The sequence below is a fragment of the Lissotriton vulgaris genome, chromosome 8, assembly GCF_964263255.1.
Source record: "Lissotriton vulgaris chromosome 8, aLisVul1.2, whole genome shotgun sequence".
Taxonomy (NCBI): Eukaryota; Metazoa; Chordata; class Amphibia; order Caudata; family Salamandridae; genus Lissotriton; species Lissotriton vulgaris.
The window spans coordinates 1238096307-1238124188 of record NC_141696.1 but is presented as its reverse complement, the minus strand read 5'-3'; the positions used below and the strand labels follow the sequence as shown (position 1 = coordinate 1238124188).

Genomic DNA, 27882 nt, shown 5'->3' with positions numbered 1-27882 from the left:
CCCTTTTCGCAAAAAGGATATTATGTCTACGAAACTCCCGCAAAAAAATCTAAAAGGGGACATGCGAAGGGAGGTCTGGCAATCTTATTAAAAGAGGAATATTCTTGGTCACAAGAAATAATCGACACAAACTCAGATAATCTGCAATGTATTAAGGTGTCATTCAAAACACAATCATCAGCTATTCACAAAAAAATACTACTCTTTAACATCTATGCTCCTCCCAGTAACAAATACGACTTATTATTTGACCATTTGATGGAGATCATTACTCACATACTTGACGATCGACTCTACATGCCATATATTATAATGGGTGATTTGAACGCCAAAATCTCAAACAGCGAAATTAAGAAATGGGCTCTTTTATTTAAAGAGGAATCTTTGGAAATGTCACTCCCACAACTACCTAAAGGAGCTAAATCAGATAAGAGAGGAAGCTCACTACTATCATTCCTTCCTAGTATAAACGGGACCATATTAAACGGTAATACCAATGGAGATAAACCGGCATCATATACTAAGCAGGGAAATGGAACTCCCTCTATTCTCGATTATTTCATATGTGGGATTGAAGAAAAGGAACAAATCACTCAACTCTCAATTAAATTTAACGAGGAAAGTGATCATGCACTCTTACATTTAACAACTCTCTGGACGGCACAGACTACCTTTCTGAATCAGCCAATATTCTATAAACCCAAAATGGAAGTAAATATAGTCCAGCGTCGGATCTATTGGTGTACAGAAAATTTGGATTATTTGAAAATTCTAATTTCTCAAACTCAATTGTTGACTACCATTTATTCAGATGACCCTATATTGAACTTTGAAAATATAATTTACAAACTTAAGTACGCTCTACAAAGCAAATTACATCAGGACAGACCAGTAAATAGTAAATGCACCAGTAGGAATAAAAACTGGAACCAACCGATTGTAAAAAAACTTAATAGGTTGATTCGAGCCCAGTATCTGAGTTTCTCGTCAGTAAATAAAGCGGAAATTAACAGATTAAAGAACCAAATACGAAGAGAAAAAACTAAACAGAAAAAACTGAAGCAGGACTCTAACTGGATTGATATCCAACTAGCAGTCAAGCAATGTAACCAGCGCAAATATTGGTCCTTGATTGCGAAAATGACTGGAACCAAAAAGAAGTTGGAAGCAACTCCCGTTTCAGAGGAAGACTGGGACATCTACCTGAGCGACTTATACAAATCCAATCTGAATACTATGGAAAGAGAGGCTGTTGAACGAGATATGGAAATCAAAGATACTAAAATCACCAAGACTTCGGCAGTGTCTATTGCCATGAATATTAGAAAGGCAAGAAGCACGGGTGCATCCGGCCCTGATCAGATTCCTATTAAGGTCTACCAAGCCGATCATAAAGTGTGGGGCCTGATACTCTCGCCATTGTTCAATTACATTTTTGACTCTGGAAAAATACCAAACTCCTGGAAGGGAAGTATAATTATCCCGATCTACAAAAAAGGAAAAAGAAACATAGCAGGAAACTACAGACAAATAGCTCTTATGGACGCTGCCGGGAAGATTTTTGCAGCAGAAATATTGGACAGGTTGAAATCTTGGGCATTTACGTTGGGACTAATTCCCCTGTTTCAGGCTGGATTCCGACCGAACCATTCAGTCACAGATAATATAGCAATCTTTCAGACAATCCTAGATAAATATGTAACAGGGAAATCACAACCCATTTACGCAGCGTTCATCGATTACTCCACCGCCTTTGACCGAGTGGATAGACCGACCCTGTGGACAAAACTAAGAAGGATGGGTATCCCTGAACCACTACTACAACTAATAGTGAATCTCCACAGTAACACCTGGTGCCGTGTTCAAATGGGGAGAGATAAGGGCTTGTCAAAGATAATACGGACATCTAACGGCTTAAAACAAGGGTGTCTTTTGGCTCCGATTTTATTCTCTCTGTACTTAGGTGACTTACCATCCCAATTACAACAGGGGTTATGCACACCTCCGAAGATCGCCACTCAGTGCATTCATGCCCTGCTGTATGCGGACGATATAGTCATGTTCGACTTAACGCCTTTTGGACTTCAAAGCCTTTTAGATATTTTATACAACTACTCTAAGGAAAATTTTCTAATCCCGAATATAAACAAAACTAAAGTGGTTGCATTTTCGAAAAAGAAAAAAGGTGTGAGGTACCAATGGAAGCTGGGTGGAGAGAGGTTAGAGCAGGTAAAGGAATATACCTATCTTGGTAGAATTTTCTCACACAACATGAGTAACATCAAACAAATTAATCATTTAAAAAGGAAAAGTGATTTACATGCTGGGGCCATGTCACGCCTGTACACGGCCACTGGAAATAAGCATTTTTCTGCACTAATAAAAGTCTACAGAGCTAAGATTCCCCCGGTTCTGTCATATGCCTCGGAATATATTCCTTTAAAACAATGGACCTATATGGACTTAAACGAAGGCAAAATACTAAAAAAACTACTGAAAGTTTCCACTTCTAAACCAGTACAGGCGCTAAGACTGGAATGTACTATCACCAGCGCATATGCCACAGCCGTAGCAAGTATCATCAGGTGGGCCTATAACCTTCTCCATTCTAAAGAAGGTACTCTACGATGTCTGTTAAAAATCGAGACATTAGATAAAGATTCCACCCATCTTATCTTTTCCAAAAATATGAGAGAGGCGTTTCAGCTAGCAAAAGTCAGCTTAGAAATTTTGTCATCATGGACACCTGCACAACTCAAACTTTTCCTAAAAAACTTTACTCCCAAATTGAGTTATGAGCTTGATCACTTACATTGTACCAAACTATCTGTGTACAAGACTTATGCTGACTCTCAGGAATTTAAGCAAGAACAGCCGTATTTAGACTATACTCTTACACACGGCGCAAGGCGTGCAATCATGATGTTGCGTTTGGGTATACTTCCCGTACTAACCTTTACCTCTTCTTGGAGACTAGACAGTTCTTCGCTATGTACCCTTTGTCAGGGGGGCAAACAGAATCTTGAGCACCTTCTATTTATATGCCCAAACAACAAAGTTGTAAATGCAAGGTTAACATGTCTTGAGCCCATCTATCGGTCCTGTAGGATTGTCAATACAAAAGATTTTCTACTTTTATGTAAAATGCCACCTAATGAATATGTTTGCTATAGAATTTTTAAGTTTTTAAAAATTTCATTGAAAATGTATTAATTTGTATGAAAACCTAAATGTATATTTTAATCAATTTTGTGGTCCTCAAAAGAGTACCGAAACAAAATAAATTTTTGACTTTTGACTTAGGGACCAAAAAATATTTTTGCTCCACCAGCGCTAAAGCCGAGTGTGCACGCCAAACATAAAGCAGTGGAGGGTGAACACTTTATGCCCATGTGGCAGAAAGCAATGAAGCGTTATGTAGGCTCACAAGCAGCATATGCCATCTAGTCAGGGTTGCTGCGTACATGGACTGAATATTTTATAATGATTCAAATATATGACCTGCAGATTACCTACAGGTCCCTAAAATATGAGCACTGAACTCCCTTATGAGCAGATACAGTTTGCCAACAAATACTTCTGGTAGGATAGCTCAGTGGGTTCCTGATCCTACTTTAGCAATGCTGGTGTGGGCAAATGAGCTGTTTAAGAAAATAAGTATCACTCAGCCATATAACAGCCATGCATATATTTTTATACTGTGCTATGAACTTTAATTACTATAGGAAGGAAAAAACATATAAATAAACAGGTAATAAAATGTGTGTTCCTATGGTCCTGTAGATGTATGCATCTTGTGTGGGAGGTGGTGTCTCAAGTCTCTAAAAAGCAACACTTCCAAATATTTCAGAAACACTTCCCAGGCTCTTCATTCCCAAAATATATTGAAGTAGGAACAGTGAGTGAAAAAAGAAACAGAGCCACTTGGGATAGTACATAGGAAGCTCATGTGTGTAATGCACAAATAACCGGCAAGCATTAAAAAAGCAAGGCAATTGCCTAGTTATAAATAAGCAAGGCAATGCCTAGTTATAAATAGGCAAGGCATGCCTAGTTAAGGGACCAGAGTTTCACCACCGATCAGCTGGAGCATATACTGTTCAAATCCACACATTTTGGTGTTGCATTGATGCACTTTGTTTGCTCAATGCAATGAATGAAAGCGGGAACACATGATAAAACAGAAACCTAAAGAAAGGCACTTATGACAGTTGCCAGGCTCTTCTTGCTCGAAGAAAGTGAGATGGTCTTGGAAATATGTGACAAATATCACCAGCAAGAATTACCACTCTCAGAAGCGGGACGGATTGCCCTCCTGAAGATGGTGGCCCTGCTACGGCACCTCCTGTATTTCTTTTTAATCCTCCCACTCTGGGTTCCACGGGCAATGTTTCGAGAACTGGACTCCATAATTGATGCCTTCATATGGGGGACTGGCAGTCCCTGACTTTGAGACGTGCTGTATAGCAGCCCAGCTTAATTGGCTAGTCCAATGGCTGATGACCATGAGAAACCCTGCCAGGACTCCGAGTCCATTTGCGCCAACATCTTCAAACCTCAACAAGGTGTTGTTGAGAGTCAGACGATCCAATCAGATGGTATCCATGAGTTCCGAGTGATCACCCAATGCTGGTATAGGTGCTTGCAGAAAACTAGTAGCAAAATTCCCCATTCCCCTGACTTACCACTCACTATGTTAAAACATCTGGTACATGGGGGATGCTGAAGAGATATGGATACTTGGGCTGAAGCAGGGGCAGCAAAACTGGGGGATCTTTTTAGAGACTCGGAACAGCTACGGTTTGAGTGATTCCGTGAGGAATTTAACTGACTGCAAAGTCACTTTCTCCTGCACAGAGCACTTACCATGGTGCGAAGGAAGCACTGGGGCGCAGGCTTAAGAGCTGCCAATATTTGGCTCTATCGGCAGGCACCATTAAAACAGGCTCCTGCCTCTACAGGGCAATCCTCGTTGGCTGCCAGCCCCTATTGGAGCGCTTACGATCACAATGGTAGGAGGATCTGGCCATTCCCATACCTTGTAAGGACTGGGATAGGATCCTAGAACAGGCGTCAACAGTCTCCAGAAATGCAAGCTTCAAATTAATTAATTATTATGTGCTACACAGATCGTACCTTAACCCTGAAAGGATTGGAAGATACCTTAACGTAGCTGAGGCTACCTGTCCCAGATGCGGGGAGAAGAGGGCGCATCTATTGCATATGTCTTGGGTGTGCCCTGTGCTGCACACCATTTGGGAAGAGATCACGTCTGCGATAGGCACTGTCATTGAAAGGGAGATTCCCCTGCTTCCAGAGCCAATGCCTAATGGGGTGTTTACCGCATACACCTAAAACTAAAGTCACAAGCAAATTTCAAGACTTGGAATATATCTTTGGTAAGCATTAGAAATTACCAGGAGGGTCCCGAAAAAACAATTGGAGAAGGGAAAATGAAAAATGGGCGAACTGAGAAGGGAGATTGCTACTAAGAGAAGCTAAATGCGGAATAGGCACAGTAGAGACAGCAATGGCCGGAAAGCATTGGCAGACAGCTTTACCACACTGGATGCTGGCACGCCCTGGCCTCTCCAGAGGGATCACAGGTTGAGCATCCACGACGGGACACACAGAGCCCTTATTGACACCCTGAGTGCCCCCTGAACTGCCATGCACGGCCCGATGACTAGCATGCATTATCCTACATATTCACCAAGTTACACAGACAAACTACCCTCTGCTACTAAACCTAGGATGCTGCATTGACTCACTTGGGGAGGTAGGGGAAAGGAATGTTGATTGACTGGGGGAACCTGTATCGTAAGTGTATTATTGATTGTCTGTGGTCAATTACTTATATAAATGGCGCCATTAAGCTTCACTATATTAGTTTTAAAACTCTAATAAAGTTTGTTTTTAAACAAAAGTATCACCAGCAAGAGTTGTCTCTACTACTTTCTGAAATCCTCCCTACAGTGTGCCAACTTCAAAACGAGATTATGCTCACCAGAACGGCTTAGCTGAAATGTGCAGTGTATAAGCATGGGCGAATTTTGCGAATCTCGCGTTCGCGAATTTTGCGGATTTGCGAACTCGCAATCCGCAAAATCCGCGAATTCCCGCGAATTTGCGTTTTTTTTTTGTGTTCGCGCGTGTTTCTGCCAGTTCGCGAGGGTTTTTACAATTTCGCAATTTGCGAACTTACCTGTCGGGTCGCAAGTTTTGCGAACTTGTTGTTTCTACGTGTCCAGCCTGTTTGGGACACTCTTCTTCATCACTGCCACTCTCTGTCACCACTGCCACTCTCTGACTACTCATGCAACCCTCTGGCCCACCCATGCCACCCTCTGTTTCATCACCACACCCTCTGGTTGTCCAGTGTACATTATTTTCGGCAAAGCAAAGCACACCTTCCCTCCCTCAAGTGACCTGAATTAATTTGGGGCTGATTAATGTGTCACAGAATATTTTTTTAGCTGGCACCTGCTTCCTTAGTGCTTCCTGATTAGTGATCTTTTGCACTTGCTAAGTGCTTTCATTGTTGCAAAATTAGTTACAACACCTGCCCTGCCCCAACTGACAATAATGAATTAGGGGCTGATTAATGGATTTTAACTTCCAGCCTGGCTCCTGCTTGTCTCCCTTAGCTGTAATTCAGGACCTTTGTGGCATATGTGTAACTATTCTGAGGTTCAGAGCAGGGTCACATAATAGTTGCAACTGGCAACTGAACTCTGGAGGGGCCCCTCAGGAAGCACTACAGGAAATGGCTACTAATGATGAGCCTGAACTTTTGAACCTGGTAAGTAGTTTCAGTTTTGCTAAGATCGTATTTCTGCAATTTAGCACTTACTCGCGGGGTGCGAAGTTGTACTGGCAAGCCGCGAACTCACGCGAACAGTGCGAGCAAGCCATAAAATCCGCTGCTCGCGGATTTGCGGATTTTGCGGGAGATTCGCGGATCTCGCGGATTGCGAATTTACCGAAAATCCGCAAAATCCGCGAGCGAAACGGATTTTCCGCCCATGCTTAGCAGTGTACAACGCGGGAAAACAAAATTGAAACTCATTTAAATTGTGTGTAAGTGTGCAATAATACTAAGGCTTTAGTTGGTCTTCAAACAAGCACAAAAAAAGTAGCAATTGGTTAGTAAAATAGCCACACTAAGGTACAAATTGTGGATTGGCATGTCCATAGTATATAAGCAACCATGAAAGCGCATATTTTGGGGAATTTATGTTCTCGAATGTGAAAGGGGTCAAGTGGTTACGGGTTAATTAAGATTTTTAAGGGTGTGGAAATTGGGTAAAGGGTTTATGCCATAGGCTAAAAGTATGATGTACAAGGGTTAGACAATGAATAATTAGGTGCTATGTGGTTAAGAGTTTTGAGTTAAGGATAAGAGGCATAGAGTTAAGGGGGTTTAGAGTATGACGATGTAATATATTCAACTGTAGTTGGATACGGTGAACCATGGTATTCTGCTGGACTGGTTGAGAGAGGTAGGGGTTGCAGGGAGTGCCCTTGGGTGGTTTGAGTCCTTACTCCAGGGTAGGGAACAAGCTGTGTCCCTCCCTCCATTTCAATCCTCCTTCTCTACCATCTCGCATGTCGTCCTTCAAGGCTCGGCAGTTAGCCCGATATTATCTAACATCTATATGAAGCCTTTAATAGCGGTCATCAAACAATATAAGATTGAAATTGTTAACTACGCTGATGACACGCAGTTGATTCTATCCTTGGAGGGAAATGAATCAACCTCCTTGGAAGAATTTCATAACTGCCTACGAGCTACCGCGGACTGGTTGAAAGCTAGCGCTCTGCAATTTAACACAGGAAAGACCGAGGTGTTATATTGCCCAAGGCCCAGGGTACAATCTCTTCTACCCAGCAACTTCTGGCCAGTGGAATTTTGTTCCGCTGGTGCAGCCGGTGAAGGTAGTACGGAATCTAGGCGCTATATTTAATAGCGACCTTGCTCTGGAGACGCAGGTTTCAAAGGTGGTAGCTGGCTGCTTGACCATCATTCGCCTCCTGTGAAAAAAATCCTTCCCCTGTTACCGCCCCGTGCTCAGATAGAGGTGGTGCGTTGTACCGTGCTCAGTAGATTAGACTACTGCAACGCCTTACTGTTGGAGTCTCCAAGCTATCTCATGGATAGACTTCAGAGACTCCAGTCTGCAGCTGCAAAATTAGCCCTGGGGTGGCCAACTAGATCTTCCTCTTCAGGGGCCCTGGCTCAGCTGCACTTGCTCCCAGTGAGGCAGAGGGTGATATTTAAGTCTCTCTGCCTGACCTTTAAAGCCCTCCATGGGTTAGGCCCGGCCTGTTTACAAAGGAAGTTTTCATGGCATGTGCCGGCCCTCAATCTACGCTCCTCCTCTGCGAGGTTGGTGACCATACCGAGGTTTCGGAGATCCAGAGCAGGAGGTAGATCGTTCAGCGTGGCCGCGGCGAAGCTCTGGAACTCTCTTCCCACCGAACTCAGGCAGGTTTCCGGCCTTCTCGCATTTAGAAGGCACTTGAAAACTTGGCTCTTCCCAAATCCCTAGCCTGTTATCAGCTGTCCCCCTCTTTTCGATACGAGTCTGTCAGCGCCAGGATGCCTCTCTGAGGTGATAGTGCGCTTTAGAAGTGAAATAAATAAATAAATATTTATGGCTTGCCATAAAATGCAAAATAATGCATCCATACTATTTTTCAAGGATTCAAAGGTCATTCTAATGTGTCTTAAGAACCACCCTGTGTGTAAAATAGCACAGGCATATATCAAGACTTCACGCTTTACAAGCATACACATATTACTTCTGTGGAAAACACATGTAAATTTAAGAGCCAAGATTTACTGAAGCTTTGGGCATGCGCCAAGTGACACAAATCAACACAAAGACATACAACAAGGGTATTTACTATCCACTGCAAACGGTTTTTTTTGTGCTACAAAGGTGCCTTTTACTAAGTGCAAAACACCTTTTCCATGCTTTGCATGGTTTTACATGAAGGGAGTTACTGGAGTGGATTAATGCAAATACCCATAGGTTTTCAAACAAAGCTCAATTGCCTAAGATAGCAAGACTGGGTGTTGCATCAAAAACGAATATATCCTTGAAATGGGCTTTAAAAAGGGGAAATGTGCTTGTTTCTCAAATAACCGCACGCAGTGCACAAATCCAATGAGTGGGGTCCTTCTGAGTTTGTCTATGTAAATGTAGTAGTATTTGTATAGAAGGTGCAGCCAGGCATCCTAGCGCTGTTGGGGCCGTTGTGGAGATTAAGCAAGCTATTGCCCAGAGTTGCAGAGTGGGACCCATGATTAGAATAGGCACCGAGGCGAGAATTATCAGGTCCGAGGAAATTGAGCCCAAGACCTGCCGAGGCGGGAATTGAACCCTGGTCCCGGGCTAGACCTCTGCAGCAGGGTCTGCCGCTCTAACCATTAAGCCACACTTCTATGTATAGGAATTTGTACTGAAGGGATATGCTTCCAATATAAATCCTTTGCAAGATAGCGGACTCTCTCCTTCTTCACCATGGGTCACGGCGGTGGGCCACACAAGGAAGCCTGCTTGTGCACCAGCACAGGGAGGACAATTGATGGCAGGTCAGTCTTATTAGATATGACTCTGGGTTGTGTCCACCCCGCCCCCTTTACAACACAGCACCACAAATGTGATTGTTGCTCTGCATTACGTGAAAAAAAACATATCAGCTCTGCTAAGGTCGATGAGTCCTGCTGGCTGCTAGCTCACAATTCATTTGACAGAGGCTTAAGGGGGCAAAGCAGTGTAATGAGGAGAAAAACAATCTGAAATTTAAGTGCAAAAGCGATGGCATGAAGGGAAGCACCACCCCGCCTAGTTAGCGCCAAGAAACTACGGCGGTAGTGTGCTCTACTAAAAAAACAATAACATAAAGCAACATTACAACAGTTGCTTATCTCATGTTGCTGCCATCAGCTTCTCGGAAGGAAGCGCCTCATCTCTCGTGCGTTGGATTTCGCAATAAGGGTATCTGGGCTCCAGGATGTTGTAAATGCTTTAAAATGTGTCCTTTGGCAAGGCCCGCGCACAATCCAGAGGACAAACACGCGAACATGAACAGAACATCTTTCAAACGGAAACAAAAGAAATCCCCCCCTGCCCCCACAAAAAACCGTAACGTAAAGCTTTTTCCACAAATATGAACGGGGCTCGTTTGTCTTATTTCTGAAACGCTGCTCTCCTCCCTGAACCAAATGCAGTGTTCTGCTGGACAGAAGATGGCTGTGAAGCTGGCAGGATGCCCCACGCTGGCATCTGCTGTGAACTGCTTGGCATGAGGGAGAAATTCTGACATCAGGGATTATCCTTTCATCCTTCCAGGGTTGGTAAATTGTCCATCATTTGATTAGATGACAGTAACAGCTGTTATTATTTACAGCACCAAGGGATGACAAAACTGTAGTATGATAGGCGCTAGAACAAAACGTATTAAGGTTGATCCAAATATGTGCAGCTTAAGAGACCACACCTGAAACATAGTTACGTTTTAGTAATTTTAACCTTACTCAAAATTGAATTTAATTCCGATTCCTAATTGATTAAAATAGAGTTTCCTTAATCTAACACCATGACTTGAACCCAAAATTAAATTATCTGAATTTAAATAATGTTATTATTAAATGTAATACTAACTTTAAACCTAACTTTTTTTAAAATATATTTAATTACATTAAAACTGAATAAGCTTAACATTAATTCTATTTAAATATTTCAAATCAAATTAAATTTATTTAACATGCTAATCTAGGTTGTGGGAGTTCCTTCGGTAACCAAGACACATGTCACATAGCCCAAACCTAAACTGCTAATGCCATGTGTCCCAAAATTCAGATGTACAATGCCTGCTGACTATCAGTAAGTGCTAAATAAAGCCTCCAATCCTCTGGGGTGCATGTTGTCCTTCATCTTTTCCAGATTAGACCCTCAACAGGATCTGCTACAAGGAATTAGCCAATTCTCTACAGTCAGCGGCCGGAGTTACTGCTGCCATTGTCAGACCTCTGCCACTGTAATGGGGACTTAGTTGGGCTTGCTTTTCCTGTTCTAGCTGTGGACAGTGGTATATCAACGCATTGAGAAGGGTCAACATAAGAGATCAATGGAGCGTGGCCATCTTTAGGCCCACTTAAACCCGCCTGACCATTGGATTATGTTGAGGGGGATATTCACAAAGAAGTGGCGGGGAGAGGCGTTAGCCTCCTTGGCTTAAAGCCTCTCACCGCCCCTTTGGAAATGCCAGGCTGCACCCTATTCACAAGAATGTGGTGCAGCCTGGCGTTTCCCCCATAGACGGCTCTAAGTCTCATGACTTAACGCCAAAACTGGCACCCTTGCACCAGAGCGCAAGGGTGTCTGCAGCGAAGAAGGTTTGTTAATGCACAGGAAGGTGTCCCTTCCTGTACATTAACAAACCAAAAATGCCAGTTTGCTTTTTCCATGTGTGCTGCTACATGCAGCAAACATGGAACAAGCAAAAACGAAGAGAAATAAAACTTTTCTTCTCATTTAGCCACCTTAAGACCTGATTTTTCTAGGTCTTAAGTTTGGCGCGTGCCACCTATTATCACACCCCTTGTTAGTAGGCCGTAGCGTCAAACTCAATGGGTGTTGCAGTGGTACGCCCACTGCAACACCAGCTGTTCGCCTCCTTTCATGCTAAGTTTAGCGTGAAAGGGGCCCTAATCTCAAGGCAGCGTTAGCCACATAACGTGGCTTTAGTTCACATTATGTGGGTTAACGCTGCCTTGAGAATAGGGCTCTGGCACTATCACCACAGGAACGTCAAAAAAGTGAATTTCCAATGGCGATAGGGCCTTGTGAATATGCCCCTGACTGTCATAACACCAACTACGTTGTTTTCTTGATTAAACCCCACCAGTGCTCTTTGTGATTGTCAAAACAGGACCTTATCAAGAAGACCTATTGCAGAGATAAGTCTGCGCCCCCACTGCTAGAAGTGGCCAGGAAGATTACAATCTAGGAGGAATCGTCCCAATTAAGCAGATTCTACTATAAATGTTTGTAACTCAAGGCCTCTAGTGCATCCTCTCCTTGATCAAAGGAGCATGGTACAAGCACCAAAGAACATTGTGGGGTCAGAAGTGGGCATTATCACAGCATTGGCTCTGATGTGTCAGTGCATGAGTAGTGCGACTTGCTGCACCACATTCGGTTCGGATGACATAACATAACATGTGTATTTGTAAAGCGCACTTCACCCAAGGGTATCTTGGGGCTGAATAACACGTTTATTGTTACCCAACTCAAAGGTGCTCATTTTGACAGGGCACGCATGGGCCCATGATGAGCTGGAAGCATTCGACTCCAAATACCTTTGTGTGAGTCTTCCTAGTAACTGCACAGTGAAGGGAGGAGAAAACTGTTCAATCAATATCGCTGCTGCTGTGCTCCCAGGCCTCATAAAGTCCATGGAGCGGATGCTGCTGCTGATGCTCACGCCTTCTTTTGCTTTCTCACACCACAGCGTACCCAGTTTCCATGTGTTCAGGATATAATGGGTGCGGCTCCTAGGGCATGAGTGATGTCAGTCGAGGCACCCTGAACTAGTCAATCTGGAAATGAGTGTAAAGGAAGGAATAAGTAGCAAAGATCATCCTGATTTTTCAGTCTAGAGTCAGACAAGTTGTAGTCAAATAAACTGCCAGTTTAAGAAAAAGTGGGATTCCAAGGGTAAATTCGGCAAACATTGGCATTGTGAAGAACAGGTGGAATGTACAAGATTTAAGACAATAAACTACGTAAGAAGATTGAGGATAATACACATAAATCTATCACATATGTTGCCAAACTTTCCATGCCAGAAGCAATAGATGCCCTGAAAAAGGTAAAGAGTAGCCAGAGGATAAAGGCGTGTATGTGATTGGTGTTGAAAAAGGGCATTTTCTGCTGTTCCTGGATCGCAACAAGGACCTAATGCAAAATGAATCAACTCAGAAAATTGTGTACACAATCTACATTGAGTATAGAACCATAAGAATAGTTGCAGATTTTAAAGGTCAAGTGAAATTTGGGGGCTGAGTGCTTGAAGATACAATTATGGAGATTTAGGAAGGACTTTAAAACTACTTTAATGGGTCTGTTATTTTTAAATGGTATTATGTGGACTGTGGGCAATAATTTCACCTTTTGGGATGTTCCCCATGTTTGTTTCATTTTGGACATTAGTGCTTTTTTATTTTTTCTCTGGCGGTCTTACTGACTAGACTGAGGATCACATGTCCTCTGTTAAATTTGTATTATTTGCCAAACTGCTATGACTGTCGCTATATTAATAAAGCTGTCTGTGCCTAGGCTCCCTGCACAGATGCCAAGCGCACGGTTATGGGAAGTGGTAGTGACTTCTTGAATAACATTCTATCATGAATCTGTAACTTCTGAATGTTAGAGGAGATCAGGACCACATCGACAGCGGACAGGCAACCTCACCTGAAAAGATCTCTGGTGAAGTGAGATTGCAGTTATCATGATTGCTTCTAGCAGTTGTGGGGTATGAAACATCATCTGCCTAGACTCAGCCACTGTGCATTCAAATAGTATTCGAATTTCTGGATAGAGTTCCCAGCACCTCACAATAGTGCAAGTGAAGAAAGCCTCTGAGGTCATGTACCTCTGCCCTGGGGGATTTGTAGGTGAAGTGCTAGTTGATGCAGATTTCTTCCTCTGTAGTTCAGGGGGCCAGACTGAGGACGTGGATTGAGTTGGAAGGCAGTCGCGCATGGTTGAAGGTAAGTTCTGTTTAGTTCAATGGATTCGTTGAATTATTCTGTGTCACAAGGCACGTCCTAGAGCAGGCAGGTGAGAGTGGGAACCTGGGAATTGTATTAGAGTTCGTGCAGCAGTCGCCACCAAAGGTAAACGGGATTTTACTTTTAAAACCCCACAATAGAAATAAATTAGTGTGCAGATCGAATTGGAGCTGAAAATAAATACTACCTGCTTTCTTTAGAATACTATGAATATCTGTCTGCATGTCCGGGAAAAATGCCTTTCATGATAACTTTCTCTGGGTGGCAGGTACCTCCATGGCATTTTTAAAAATCCTTTCCTGTGCATGTATGTTGTACTGAAAAGCGCCTCTATTGTCACATTATATGCACACCGATCCTGCTATGGTCCAATTACGATGGCTCATCAAACATTGGGTGCAAATGGCATATCCGCTAATTTGTGTTTGTGCCGGGTTCACAAATTAGAAGGCGCTCAAACTGTACCTGATTCTCGGTCGGATATTTTGGAATGGCAAATAAATTGCCACTAGCGCATGTTATCCCATTCTAATGTGCTCAAACAGCATATGTGTGCTTTTTGCTCCTGTACTTTGCACCAGATTTTATGTGCTGCATATGGCAGAAGAGAACATCAGTGATTAACACACGGATTAAAGTCCTGCTAAGGGTGCAAAAGCCAGGTTGTGCTCAACGGGGATACCAGCCTCTTTGTGATCGATACCAATGAACAGTCGATATCCTTGTAGAACGTAAGGCGTATTTTCGGGAGAGATGTCAGCTGTGTAATGGTTAACTTCTTATGACCCAGATTTGGGGTTGGGACTACCTGAGCTGTGAGACAGTCACCAGTTCTGGGTGCTTCAGGATGGCTCCTTTCTTCATGCTGAGTGAGATGTGAGATGATCTGATTGGTCGTCTCAACAATTGCAAACAGGGTGCAGGAAGAAATGAAATAAATTTGTACTTGTAAAGCACACTTATACCCTAATCAGGGTTTCCTGGCGCTGTACGCATACCGCTGTGGAACCCTTCCTGGCTTTTCCCTGTGAAATGTCCACTCCTGGGCACCCACAAGGTGAAGCTAGGCATCCCAGCGCTGTTGGGGCCATTGTAGAGCTTAAGCAAGCTATTACCCAGATTTGCAGAGTGGGACCCATGATTAGAATAGGCACTGAGACGAGAATTATCAGGTCCGAGGAAATTGAGGCCAAGACCCGCCGAGGCTGGAATTGAACCCTGGTCCCAGGCCAGACCTCTGCATCAGGGTCTGCCGCTCTAACCATTGAGCCACACTTCTCCACAAGAGACACTGCGCTAGGCACCCTAGTGACTTGGCGTTTCAAAATTCCAAGGAAGCCCAGTAGAAACCAGTCGGATTGAGCCACTTCTTGAACATAGAAGAGTAGTTTCCAAAATTACGCCGCTAAACACAGCTGGAGTCTGAAGTGGGACTGGCTATTTTTGGTGATTGAAGCAGCGAGTTGGCAGACTTCCCATTCTGAATCTGAAGGCTTCCTATCCTATCCTCTGGACTTGACCAAGACAACAGAGACCAATGATGGTATTATAGCTCCATGGGGTGCAGGGCTTTTGATCCAGTGTGGCCCTCTTCAGCTTCCCACACCGACATCATTGTGACCTCCTTCTCCCACATCTAAATGGATATTGCATTGAGTATTTCAACAAATTGCAAAGCTGTACCATTTGCACTAGTGAGTGGTGGGAATTCCTTCAAAGACTCAGTGAATGCTTTGAATCCTAACAAAAAAGTAGCAACATTCCACAGAGACAGGAAGGATATCTTCACCCCCTCCCAAATTAAAGTATCAGCAGTGAGTATTGAAAGAAAGAACGACCCATGCCTGATCAATCTTAACCGGTACAAAAGGAGGTGGTAATGGACAGAGCATCTGAACCAATCAAACACTCACACCCAGTCAAAAGATCTGGGTTTAATCCATCACCGTTCTTTAGCCCACTCTGCCACCCCAGTTCAGACATGGCTACATGCAAATCAGTTTGACCTCGTGCCTCATGGGAACAGTCCAGCCCAAACTGCCAAGCCATGTCTTCGCTGGACCGGAAACAAGCTTCCGAGGACCGGTTTCTGGCATTCCAGCCGTCTTCAGCCTGGCTTGCTTGAATCCAGTGGCAAAGTGAGCAAGGGACTCACGTCTGAGCATACCCTGCCACACTTATGGTGGCCAAAAGCGGTACAAAAGGGGGTGGTAATGGACGGGGCATCTGAAACAATCAAACACTCACACCCAGTCAAAAGATCTGGGTTTAATCCATCACCGTTCTTTAGCCCACTCTGCCACCCCAGTTCAGACATGGCTATATGCAAATTAGTCTGACCCCGTGCCTCATGGGAACAGTCCAGCCCGAACTGCCAAGCCATGCCTTCCCTGGACCGGAAATAAGCTTCCGAGGACCGGTTTCTGGCATTCCAGCCGTCTTCAGCCCGGCTTGCTTGAATCCAATGGCAAAGTGAGCAAGGGACTCACGTCTGAGCATACCCTGCGACACTTATGGCGGCCAAAAGCAAGAAAGAATCCTTCATGAAATTCTAAAGAATTTACAAAAATCCTGCAAAAACATGTCAAAGACATGGTAGCGGTGCAGTGGGTGATGGCACAAATGTACACTAGAATGAAGAGGGAGAAAGCAAAGTGTCTGCACTTGACATCGAAATGGAAAATATGGATACACATCTCCTGCACATGAGGTTCTCATTCATAACCAATGAATTTTTTTTTCTATTCTATTCTATTCTATTCTATTCTATTCTATTCTATTCTATTCTATTCCTTAACTCCATAGCCTCTGACCCTTAACTACATGTTAGGAATCAATATTATGATGTCCATATACGTTAAGGACAATATAAAAATGTTGATATGGCAGTCGAACACCCAGAGCCACTAAGACCCCTCTGAGGTGCAAAGGGGTAGCTCAGTGGAACAAGATACAATTAAAGGGGAACTGGACTCCTGATGCTAAATGAGGAATGGTTGAGAGCAGCAACAAAATAAAAGTCCCTGACCGAGCAAAATTCAATGATATAAATTTCTCCAGATTTTTGCTGTGTTAGAAGAAACAGAATTACTTTGGAAATAGGAAGGAATTCATCATCAGAGTGGCAGAGGCCTGCGAATATTCTTGAATGTGGCTTCCAGGATCTGTACTCAACCTGAGATAGGCAGAGTTTCTAAAATATCTCTCAATTATTGTCCTAATGACAGAGAGCCACTCTGAGATCTCTGCATTCCAAGGCATGCTTCCAGATTCCAGATTTGTAAAGCCGATTTATCACCGCTAAGGGTATCCAGGTGCTGGGGGCCATCGGGGAGATTAAGTGAGCTATTGCAGTTTGTGAATGTCCAGAAACAAGTATGTTTGTGGGCATTCACGAACGACTTCATTCCTGTTCTAGGCTGGAAAGGGCGATATATTTACATCAGACAAGTGCTGGCATAAATACAGCTTCCAGAGTGGGATAGGAAATTAATCACCCCCAAATTTGGTTGGGGTGTAGTGGAAGGGCTTTCTTGATGGGGATAAATATTTTCCCAGTAGAGAATAAAAGAAACAAAAAAATGTGCATTTGCATTGGGAGATCCATTCCCCTGTGCAGAATTCTGCATCTCTGAAAATTCAACACAGAGAAAGTACATTCCCAACAAGGAAATCACGTGATTTTCTAAAGAGTCCACATGGAAACCTGCTCCCGGTGCAGCTTTCCATGTGGATCCCTTGAGGAGACTGTGGGGCATGTGTACAAGCTCCTATCGCCACGGGAACGTCACAAAAAGTGACGTTCCTGTGGCGATAGGGGCTTTGCCTTATGTACAAGGTAGAGTTAAGCTGTTTAATGTGGCTTAACGCTTCCTTCTACATAAGGCACCATTTCACGCTATGGTTAGCGTGAAAGGGCCGTGCAGTGGTTATTGCGGTGCATTGTACTTGATGCTGTCCCCTATGTACAAGGGTGGCGTACATAGGAAGCAGATCCAAAATGAAGACCAGGAAAACTCTAGTCTTAAGTTGTCTAAACGAGGAGAAATGCATTATTTCTCCTTGTTTTCGCTTTTTCCATGTGTGCTGCACAAGGCAGCGCACACATGGAAAAAGCAAAATACCATGATTTGTTTATGTACAGGAAGGTATCCCTTCCTGTACATAAACAAACTTTAAAAGTGACAGAATTGCATTTTAGGGTTGTTTATGTGCAGGAAGGGACACCTTCCTACACATAAACAATCCTCCCCTGCACGCAGACACCCTTGCACTCTGGCGTAAGGGTGCCTACGTTGGCGCTAATTTGTTAAACTTAGCGCCATCGCAGGGGAAACGCAAGGCTGCACCACATTCTTGTAAATATGGTGCAGCCTTGCGTTTACGAAGTGGCGGAGCGTGTCGTTAAACCAATGACACTCTCCGCCACTCCATTGTACATATTCCCCGAAGTCTATTTACTGGATCGAACGACGAAGGCATCACCTCCAATTTTCATAGGTATATTGTAAAAGGGCGTTTCCCAAATTGAAAAATGTTGCAGTGAGAACCCCCCCCCCATATTTTCTGTGTTAATGTAGTAAAAGCTTACTTGCTTGTAAAGGTGTAAGAATAGAAGGGATGGAGTATTCAAGGAAATGTATGATTCGCCTAGATTTCCACTGCTACAGCGGGGGATTTTTGTGAATATTCCAAAAAGTTAGGGATTTTTGTGAATATGCAAAAAGTGGGAAATCCACTAAACTTGTAGGCATTAATCGGCAAGGGGTTTTACATTGTTCATAGTCCATTTTAAGTCGATGTATTGCTGTCCATTTCATTGGAGTGACATTTATACATCAAAGGATGAAGATGATGATAACTAACATCTTATGTGACATTTTTTCTCGTATTGAATTTTATAATTATTTTCCATTTCTCTTTCCCAGCCAAAATTGTGTGGATGCGTACCCTACATTCTTAGCCGTACTTTGGTGCGCAGGATTGTTTTGTAGTGAAGGTAAGGCAAACATGTACATATTTATCCTAATTCATTAATATGTATGTATATATCCTCAAAAATCTCTCCAACATACAGAGAGAGCGGGGGACAAGCCATCCATTTAATTGCACCAGCCTGCATAGAAGTCTAATCGCCAACAAAACACGTCTGACACAACAGTCTGCTTAATAGTAATCGTCAATTTTAATGAAGATGTTTTTCGGCTGATCAAACAGACTTTCCCAGTTCCAAAAAATCGCCATTTTGAATGTCATTTCAAATGCCCCTAATATACTTCTATTCAATAAACATAAAGGACATAGGGGCATATTATCAAGGGGGTTTATCTCCGCTTTTTTGGCTTTAAAAGCCAAGAAAGCGGAGATAAAATTCTCCCTATTACCTAGCTGTCGCTAACACCAGTTAGCGACAGCTAGTAGGAGATAACGACCATCTTGGGCCCCACTTTGCATGTTAGTGATATTTATCACTAATGACATGCAAAGTGGGCGTGCCAGAGCGACTGGAAACAGTCGCTAACATCGCTCTCTCCTATTACCAACTTTTAGAGATATCGCGCTAAGCGCGAATATCTCCAAAAGCTAACACCTGCCCTGAGCAGTTCTTAGCCATGTTATCCAATGGGAGGTGGATAACATGGCTAAGAGCATTAGCTCGGTAATGCATGAATATCGCTGACTTTTCAGCGATATTCATGCATTGCGGCCGATTTTTATCGCATTTGCGATAAACCTTGGAAATACCAAGGTTTATTTGCGATAAAAATCGCCGCAGCTCAGCGGTAATTTTGTGTCTCTAACCAAGCAATAGCGATAATTATCGCTATTGCTTGGTAATATGCCCCATACTTCGGGTTACCCCGCGTGCAACACCAATAAATCAGCCAGGTGCCCATCAATTATATCATAGTTTATATCGGCCATATATGGGCTTTTACTCATGGTTGTAGTATATAAATGCCCCAAGTTGCACCCAGGAAATTACACAATGTTAACTAGAAACTTTAAGTCTCATTAGGAATAAACTGACCCGTTAGACCTTGTTTTAAGCTTTATGTATTTATTTCATGGTGTAGATGAATCTTGAAAATCACTCAAAGAAAGCACAAGGCTGGATTGGAAGTAAATTCTGCCCAATTTTAGGGAAGACTGACCCAGACCTTTTGCTTCTGTCTACCAATTTATAATGCCACCGTTTTAACCGGTGGTGATGTAACAGCAGTGTGAAAATATTTTGAAAAGAAGAAGAGAATATTATTACTTTTATCAAAACAAAATAAACTATGCAGAAGGCCAGTACTGTGATAGAAAGCTCTTCATAACTAAAATGTTGGTGGCAAGTCCCTGCCGACTTTGTGAATCGAGGAAACGTGTTTCACTTCACAACAGGAGTCCATTGTTAGAACTGTTAGCTTAGCAGTAATACATTGACAGGAAACAAGTCCAATACAGCACACTCTGACAAGCATTGGCAAAGCAAATAGGTGTGGCATTGATGCACTAAAAGAGGCAACCACAGGCAAGCACAAATACTTACTGCATTTGTTCGCATAATAAATCCAGGCCTATTGGCTTTGCAAGTCTAGTTGTCCTGAGGGGGAGCAGCAGAACACTGCTGCACCACAGGCTGTTACTAGGTGCCGCAAGATTAAAAAAGTACAAGTACAGCTGCAGTTTATCATAATGCCCCTGTAAATTAACTGTGATCTAATTTCAAAAATATTAGATCACCTGGCAATATTTCAATTAGTACAACTAGATGGTTTCTATAAAAGTCCTATACTTAGGAAGGCAAACACAAGGAGATGATGGACGGAGCTCTGAAACTTTTCAGACACCCATCCCCGGTCACAGATCTGGATTTAATGCGTCGCTTTGCCACTCCAGTTTAGACCCAGCCAAATGCAAATCAGTCTTGATCCTGTGCCTCATGGGAACAGTCCAGCCCAAACTGCCAAGCCAGGTCTTCCCTGGACCGGAAACCTGCATCTTGGGACAGGTTTCGGGGTAATACCCCTTATCAGCCAGGCTAGCTTGAATCCAGTGGCAAAGTAAGGAAGGGACCGCATACCCTGCCAACTTAGGGTGAACAAAGCAAACACAAGGAGATGATGGATTGTGCGCTGAAACTTTTCAGACACTCACTAATGGAGTTTCCTACCATCATCGAACATGTACAATGCAATCCTGTAACCTTCATGGCTATGCACTCAGGCACCCCTCTGGATATCAGAATAACTGAAGCAAAATGTGAGATTTTTGAAACTTTTAATGGTTTTATTTCACAGAATGGAATGGCTTGATAAATAACTGTGTAATGTATTATTGTGTAATAATTTGTAATCTTAATGTACTTTTTTACGCTTACGTGTATGTGGTCTATTTTCAACAAGATTTGAAGTAATGATAAATGAAAAAAAAACCTAGGTGTCATCAAAGTTGAGATCTATGACAAATGAGACTTCACATTTTTTCAAGTGACTAGGTGTCCACTTTGTTGAGTGGTCAAATTGTGAGGAAGCCCTGAACCTTCTACACTTCGCGGTTCCCAATTTTAAAATGAAGTTTGTCTACTTCCAATCTTTAATTTCTCACTTCCCAAGCTGTTTCTTGGTAGCCCAATTCAGGAGTGCCATTTTCCTCACTTACTTTAACTTCCATGCAAGAGCATGAGGTGTGTGCCTCTTGAGGCCTTTCCAAAGGTGCTTTAGATCTATGCACGCACTTTGAATTTGCTGCTCCCTGCATAGGTGTACTAAAATATGCTATATACTGTGATGTAACAATCCTCAAGGTCAGGTGATTTAAAAATTATTGACTAAAGTTTATACACTTAATATCCATGAACACAAAAGCAGAAGAAAGCAACAATTCCCTTGCATTGGGAGAAAACAAATCCGGAATCAGTGCTGTTAATTCCTAACTCCTAGCATCCGGGAAACATCCTTTACAATGCAACCTTTACCACGCAGGGCTTTTACATCGCAACTTTTACAACGCAAACCATTACAACGCATTGCGCTGGGGGGCGCTCTAGGATAGGGAATAGATTTAATTTACTATCCAACACCTTCCCTACTATCCACGGGAACTGGAGTTGGAATAGTAAATTAAACTATTCACTATCCAGCACCCCTCAACACTATGCATTGTAAAGGCATGCGTTGTAAAACTTGCGATGTAAAAGCATGCGTTGTGATGTCATACATCCCTAGCATCCCAATGACACTATTGTGAATTCGATTTTCTGATTTCCTAGCGTAGTTTAATAACACATTGATTTTGATTTAATCTCTTTCAGCTCCTGCCGCTTTTGCTGGATTGATGTATCTGTTTGTGAGACAAAAGTACTTTGTTGGTTACCTTGGAGAGAAGACTCAGAGGTAAAGTAATTATTTAAATGGTGACATAACTCAAAAGAATATGAAGAAAGGGCAAGGCATCATGCTAGACATAGCTCGATACAACCTGGGACCTCGACTGACAACAATCCTAAGCTATGTATTATTTTGATTTGACATGACACAGTGAGTAGACACTGACACTGCATTTGATATCCAGTGCTTAATTTGTGCAGGTGTTTGCAGGTAGCAAGCACAAGCACTCATTTTTGGGGGCTAAGACTTACTTTTCATCATCAGACTTAGAGGCATAACACAAAATGTCGGGGTCCCCTCAGAATGTGAAGAGGGGACCCCACATCTCCCATGCCTCACAGGTGTTCATTGGCATTGGACAGAATGGAGTCCCCACTGAAGGGTTGGAGGGGTGTTGAAGGCATGGTGGTCCCCAGCACCATAGGGGCTGTAGGAGTGCAGGGGCCTGCGTAATGCCCCTGATCACACTTCGATTCAGAAAAAGAAAGAGAAAGGCAGAAAAGGAGACAGAAGAAGGAAGTGCAAGGATTTAAAACAGAGACTAATGAAGAATGCATGGAATAACAAGCATTTGCAATGTAATAGCTCTTGCATTACTGAAAGTTTGAGCTATGGACATTGCTAATAATAATGCAATGCTACTAGCTCAAACTTTCAGTAATGCGAGCGCAATTACAGTACAAATGGATCACAGCACTCACGCTTCAGCTTTAAACATCGTAAGCTAAAGCGCGGGTGCCACGTTTGCTTCAAAAGTAAAGAAATAGAAAACAATGTATATTTCTTTACTTTTGAAGCAATCACAGCACCCACGCTTTAGAAGCAGTTTTTTAAGACAAAAAATAGCTGGTCTTAAAAATGGTGCAAACACTTGGGGCCTCATTTCAGAAGGTTTTGGTGCTCGACAGCGCTGCAAGGAATGTTGTTGCGCTGTCCTGTGTCAAAACTACAGGGCAGGAATGCGCACCATCAATAAGATAGAGCACATTCCTGTGCCTCATTCATGTAAAGTGTTGCACACTGCGACAAAACAGTATTGCAATACTTTTCACTACGCCCTTCTTGTGACACCATAGATGCACTGTATATACCGTACAGTGCTCCATTTTACAATTAATGACAGATATGTCTGGAATCATGGTGTATCTGTCAGCGCAAAAGTCACGCATTGCTGCAGTTGTGGCACAAGCATGACGCAACTCCAGCAATGCATGGGGCCAGCCTATCCCTGTGGCACTGCGTCACCCTTACACCTGCCATGAGGCAGGCATAAGATACTGCTGAGGTGGCGTGCAACAATTGTTGCAGTGAAATCTGATGGATTTCACTGACCCACTCCTATGAGGATTTGTTGCGTGGGAACGCCCACCGTGCATACATCATACCTGATGCAGGTCCAATGTGGCACAGGGCTTCATAAGGTCACACATATGCCTGGATGAGTCACTTCGCAAAAATTATGCAACGTGGTGCAAGAATCACGCTGAAAGCATGTCAAGAAAATGATGCAGCAGTGGCGTGAAACTGTCAGAAGGGGCTCATGAATAAGCCCCACTGTTTTTTTCACCTAAGTTGGCCCACAATGGCTGCTATGCGGCAACGAAGTCGCCCTTGCGCCATGGTGCATGGGTGGCAGTGTTGCTGAGTTGATTTATGTTGTGGCTCCATCTCTTCTCAAGATGTCTGCAGGTGGGGCTGGACTAATGGAGGGCCGAAGTGAACCAGTTGGCCTTCTTGGAGTGTTGTTTGCATCGTCTTTTCTTGAGGGGTGCCTTGGTGCAGTTGGAGATCCATCGGTGGAGGTAGCGCACTGCGTTGTTGGCATCTGCAAGCGTTGGCAAAGTGGTGGTGCTGAGGGAGTTGACCGGAAGTTCTTCAGTGGCCTTGATCCAGCCACAAAGGAGGGGGGGGGGAGGAGGGCAATGATGACGATGAGGTACTGTGGGCATGGTGAAGGCGTGATGGAAACAATGATGGTCGGTACATGAGAGTCCTGTGGTGTGGCTGTAGTTGAAGTTTCCGCTGGTGGAGAAGAGGGGCTCAAAACTGTGTCAGGCTATGTGGGTTGGTGCGGTGACTGGCTGCTTGAGTCCGATGTTGACAAGGTTCCCAGGACGGAGTGATGTTCTGGTCACTGGGGTTCTACAGGTGGAACTTGAGGTTTCTGAGTAGGATGTAGTCGGTGGATGGGAGAACCTGGGGTATGATGAGGTCTACAATAGCATTGGTGAATGGGCATTCATGGCCCGAGGGGCCTGTAGATGAGGGTGCCACAGAGGGTGGTGTTGGGCCGGATCTGGAAGTGGAGGTGTTCCATGGCCACCTTTGGGTCATTAGAGTGCGTGGTCAGTCTGAGTTGACCTTTTTTAGACAATGGCAATGCCTCCTCCGGACCGCTTGGGATGGTCCATGTGGGTGAATTTGTATCCGTTGTGGATGGTGATGGTGATGTCCGGTCTGGAGCAGAGGTTGGCTCAGGTTTCCGTGATGAAGGTGATGTCTGAAGAGGTGATGTCGAGGATGTCCCAGATTTCTGTTGAGTCTTTGTGGAGGGACCTCACGTTGAGAAGGCTGCTGTTGAGCTGGTCGGCTGGGCGGCAGGAGGCGCTGGTGTGCTGATGTGGCAAAAGGTGTGTTTGCAGTTTCGACAGGTGCAGGGTGCAAGAGAATTCTACAGTGTTGCTAGATGGCAGGCCGTGTGGCATCCAGGGTAGATGGCGAGGAAGGTGCTGGCGTCGTAGCGGTGGAGTGACTAAGAGGAAAGGTCCTTGGTGCTGGGTGCGTTCCATGGGAGGATGGACGCAGACAGGCTTGCCTTTGGTGCACCAGTGGTACACCCGCTGCGCATGGCCGCAAAGCGGCCGCCATTATGTAATGCTGCGGGGGGACTGGACAGCTGGGAGGCGTGAAATGCGGGTAAGGACCCTGAAGGGGGCGGGGACGCGGGATGGGAGCGGGGGTTGTAATATATTTTATATTAATTCTTACCTCGAGGCCGGGTTATGCATCTTCTGTGCTCCTCCTCTCCTAAATCTGCTTCCAGGAACAGGAAGCAGGCAGCCAGGCTACTTCCCCATAGCCAATCAAAATGCTGCATTATAACATAGTGATTGTTCTTGAGCGCCTTGCCAAGGTGTTCAGCCAGGGGCTAGAAGGGGGCATTTTCTCCATGCAGGCTAAAATGCAGCCTGCATTGTGAACAGGGATGTGCACATGACTACTTTGGGCGGCCTGAGAGGGCCAACCAAACAGTCATTGCACACTTGAGTGAGTAGAGCTGCCCACTCATCCTCCCGCAAAGGAAACATGGCAGGAGTACGGATGTACCATGTTACTCCGCATACCGTTACAACTACCTACCATTACAACGCGACCATTACAACGCATACCATTACAACGCATAGCGCTTTGGGGTGCTGGATAGTGGTAAGTATAATTTACTATTCTAACTCCAGTCCCCCTGGACCCTAGGGAAGGTGTTGGATAGTAAATTATACTTATTCCCTATCCTATAGCGCCCCCCAGCGCAATGCGTTGTAATGGTATGCGTTGTAAAAGTCGCGTTGTAATGGTAGTGCGGAGTAACAAATGCGTTGTAACAGGTGCATACCCAGGAGTACATCAGAAAGTTATCATCATGTTATGTTTCCTCTTCTTGCACTGCTTGAAAGCAGTGGGGCAACGCTCTTCCGCCACAGCGGATGAGCCGCCACTGGGGGTGCGTCACCCACAGGTGCTAGGCCTGGGCCCGACCCAACCCCCGGGCCTCCCCGCTATGCGTCCTACCTTCTCCTCACCTGAACATTGACACTGTGGTGCTATTCACTACACTCTCTCCAAATCAGCCAGCACGAGCTGCAGCCAGGCGGAATTTCAATAGCCAGGGTACAGCAGTCGCCGTCAAGTACACTGGGGAATCTCCAGATGCAGATGATGCAACAGGGCTCCCCCCAAGCGTAAAGTTGCAGCGCACCCACCACACAAGTTCTGCACAGCTCTGGGCCCTCGCCTCCACAGCGTCCGGCAAGTGCAACATCCTCTGGCCTGTGATGCAGAGAGGAGCAGCCCACTATTGGTAATCTCCTCTGTGCACCCCAGTGTAGTGGTGGCGTGTGGTATGTGATGCAGACCTCCTTACGTTGGTGCACAGGAGCGCCTCTACCGTTCACAGCTCCAAGGGGCACCAGGCGGTCTTCTCACACAGGTCAGCAACGTGTCTCCATGCAACCTGGTAAAACTTCACCACCAGGTAAGGGCAATCGTCAACACCTCAATGTCTACCACCACGGCCCAGCAACTCCACAGCACCTCCACATTCCAAATCCGGGGCCCAGACGCAGGGCCAATGAGGCTTCCAGGCCCCGGGGACTGTCCACGCTTCCAAGGTTTTGGATGCCATGGTGTTGCAATGAGTGTGTAATGATAAGTGATGCATCACTGGTTTTGCCTAGAGATGCGCCTCTTTTCATGATTGTAGCCCTGGATTTCCTCTTTCCTGGGACTCAGGCTGTTCTTCCTGATTATTGGGAGGCATGAGGGGCTGTTGATATGTGCTGCACTTGGCCCTGGCTGCTCCAGTCTGCATTACATTGCTTTTGGTTCATTTTTTCATTGGAGGTGGACTTATAGGCTAATTTTGCATCTAGAGCCAAAAAAAGTCACATTGGGCTGACTAAAGTGAGTTTTTTGCCCACAAATTGACCTTTCGTCAGTTTTTAACCACTAACGCCAGAATTTGTATGTCTTTCATGCTAGTGTTAACGGCAGATTTCACCATGGCTACCTGTAACTATCAGCATGTAGCGATGTATTATAAATACATCGCTAACAGGGCAATAATTTTTGGTGATAGGCCGCGTTAAGAAACTGTTGATAATTAGCGTTAGCGTTAGTTTGCGGCAGTTCTTGTACATATCCCCCCCAGAGTATCTTCAAGAATAATGCTGGCTAAAGTAGTTATATGGGGTATTATGAAAGGCTGTAAAATCACAGCTTAATGCTGGAGTGTGCACAAGTAGAACAAGATGCCTCTCTCTGGCAAATTCACCAGCATGAAAGATGTGACGGTGATTTTCCACACGTTGACTGTGAATAGATCCCTTCCACGTGCCGACTGACTGAAGTCTAGTAACATTTTAAATTATGTGGTGTTAACACTGGCTTACTAGAAGAAAAATACCTGATTAGCGCACATGAATTAACATAAATACGAAATGACCTCAAATTAAGATAAAACATGATTGTTGAGACTTGCTTGATTTCCAGAATTCAGTTTTTGGAGAGCGATCTACATATAATTAAATATTAATATCCAACTTTCCTGCTGTTAGGTTTATGGTTAGATGTTTTGCTTTTGAGATGGAATAAAGGGATCATATTTTTAGCTATTTGCGGATTCTGTTAATTTCTTTCTCAACTAAAGAAGTTAATTTTCAAAGATGCACTGTGATCGATCATAATACTTGAAAAGAGAAAACGTAAAGTAGTGTTTTACAGGGTGAACATTTCAAAGGTAATTATAGTCTGGTTATTCCTAGAATGTCCTAAATTAACGTCACTTCCTCTGGCCTGGGAAAAGCGTTCGTAACCCAACCACATAACTTCCCAGGTCCTTTGCGATCCGGCTTTTGCCATTAGGCAAAGCACTGGAAATGCCCTGATTAATGGTTCTATTCCGCTCCACGCGGAATCCAGTGC

At 44.1% G+C, this 27882-nt stretch overlaps 1 protein-coding gene across 1 annotated transcript in view; it reads left to right on the top strand.

Annotated features, from left to right (window-relative positions):
- The window catches only part of ALOX5AP (arachidonate 5-lipoxygenase activating protein), a 168003-nt gene that overhangs the window by 81232 nt on the left and 58889 nt on the right, over positions 1-27882 (top strand). The window contains exons 3-4 of the mRNA XM_086935142.1: positions 18736-18806; positions 22110-22191. Coding sequence (XP_086791268.1) covers positions 18736-18806; positions 22110-22191 — 153 coding nt within the window. The remainder of the gene's footprint in view (positions 1-18735; positions 18807-22109; positions 22192-27882) is intronic.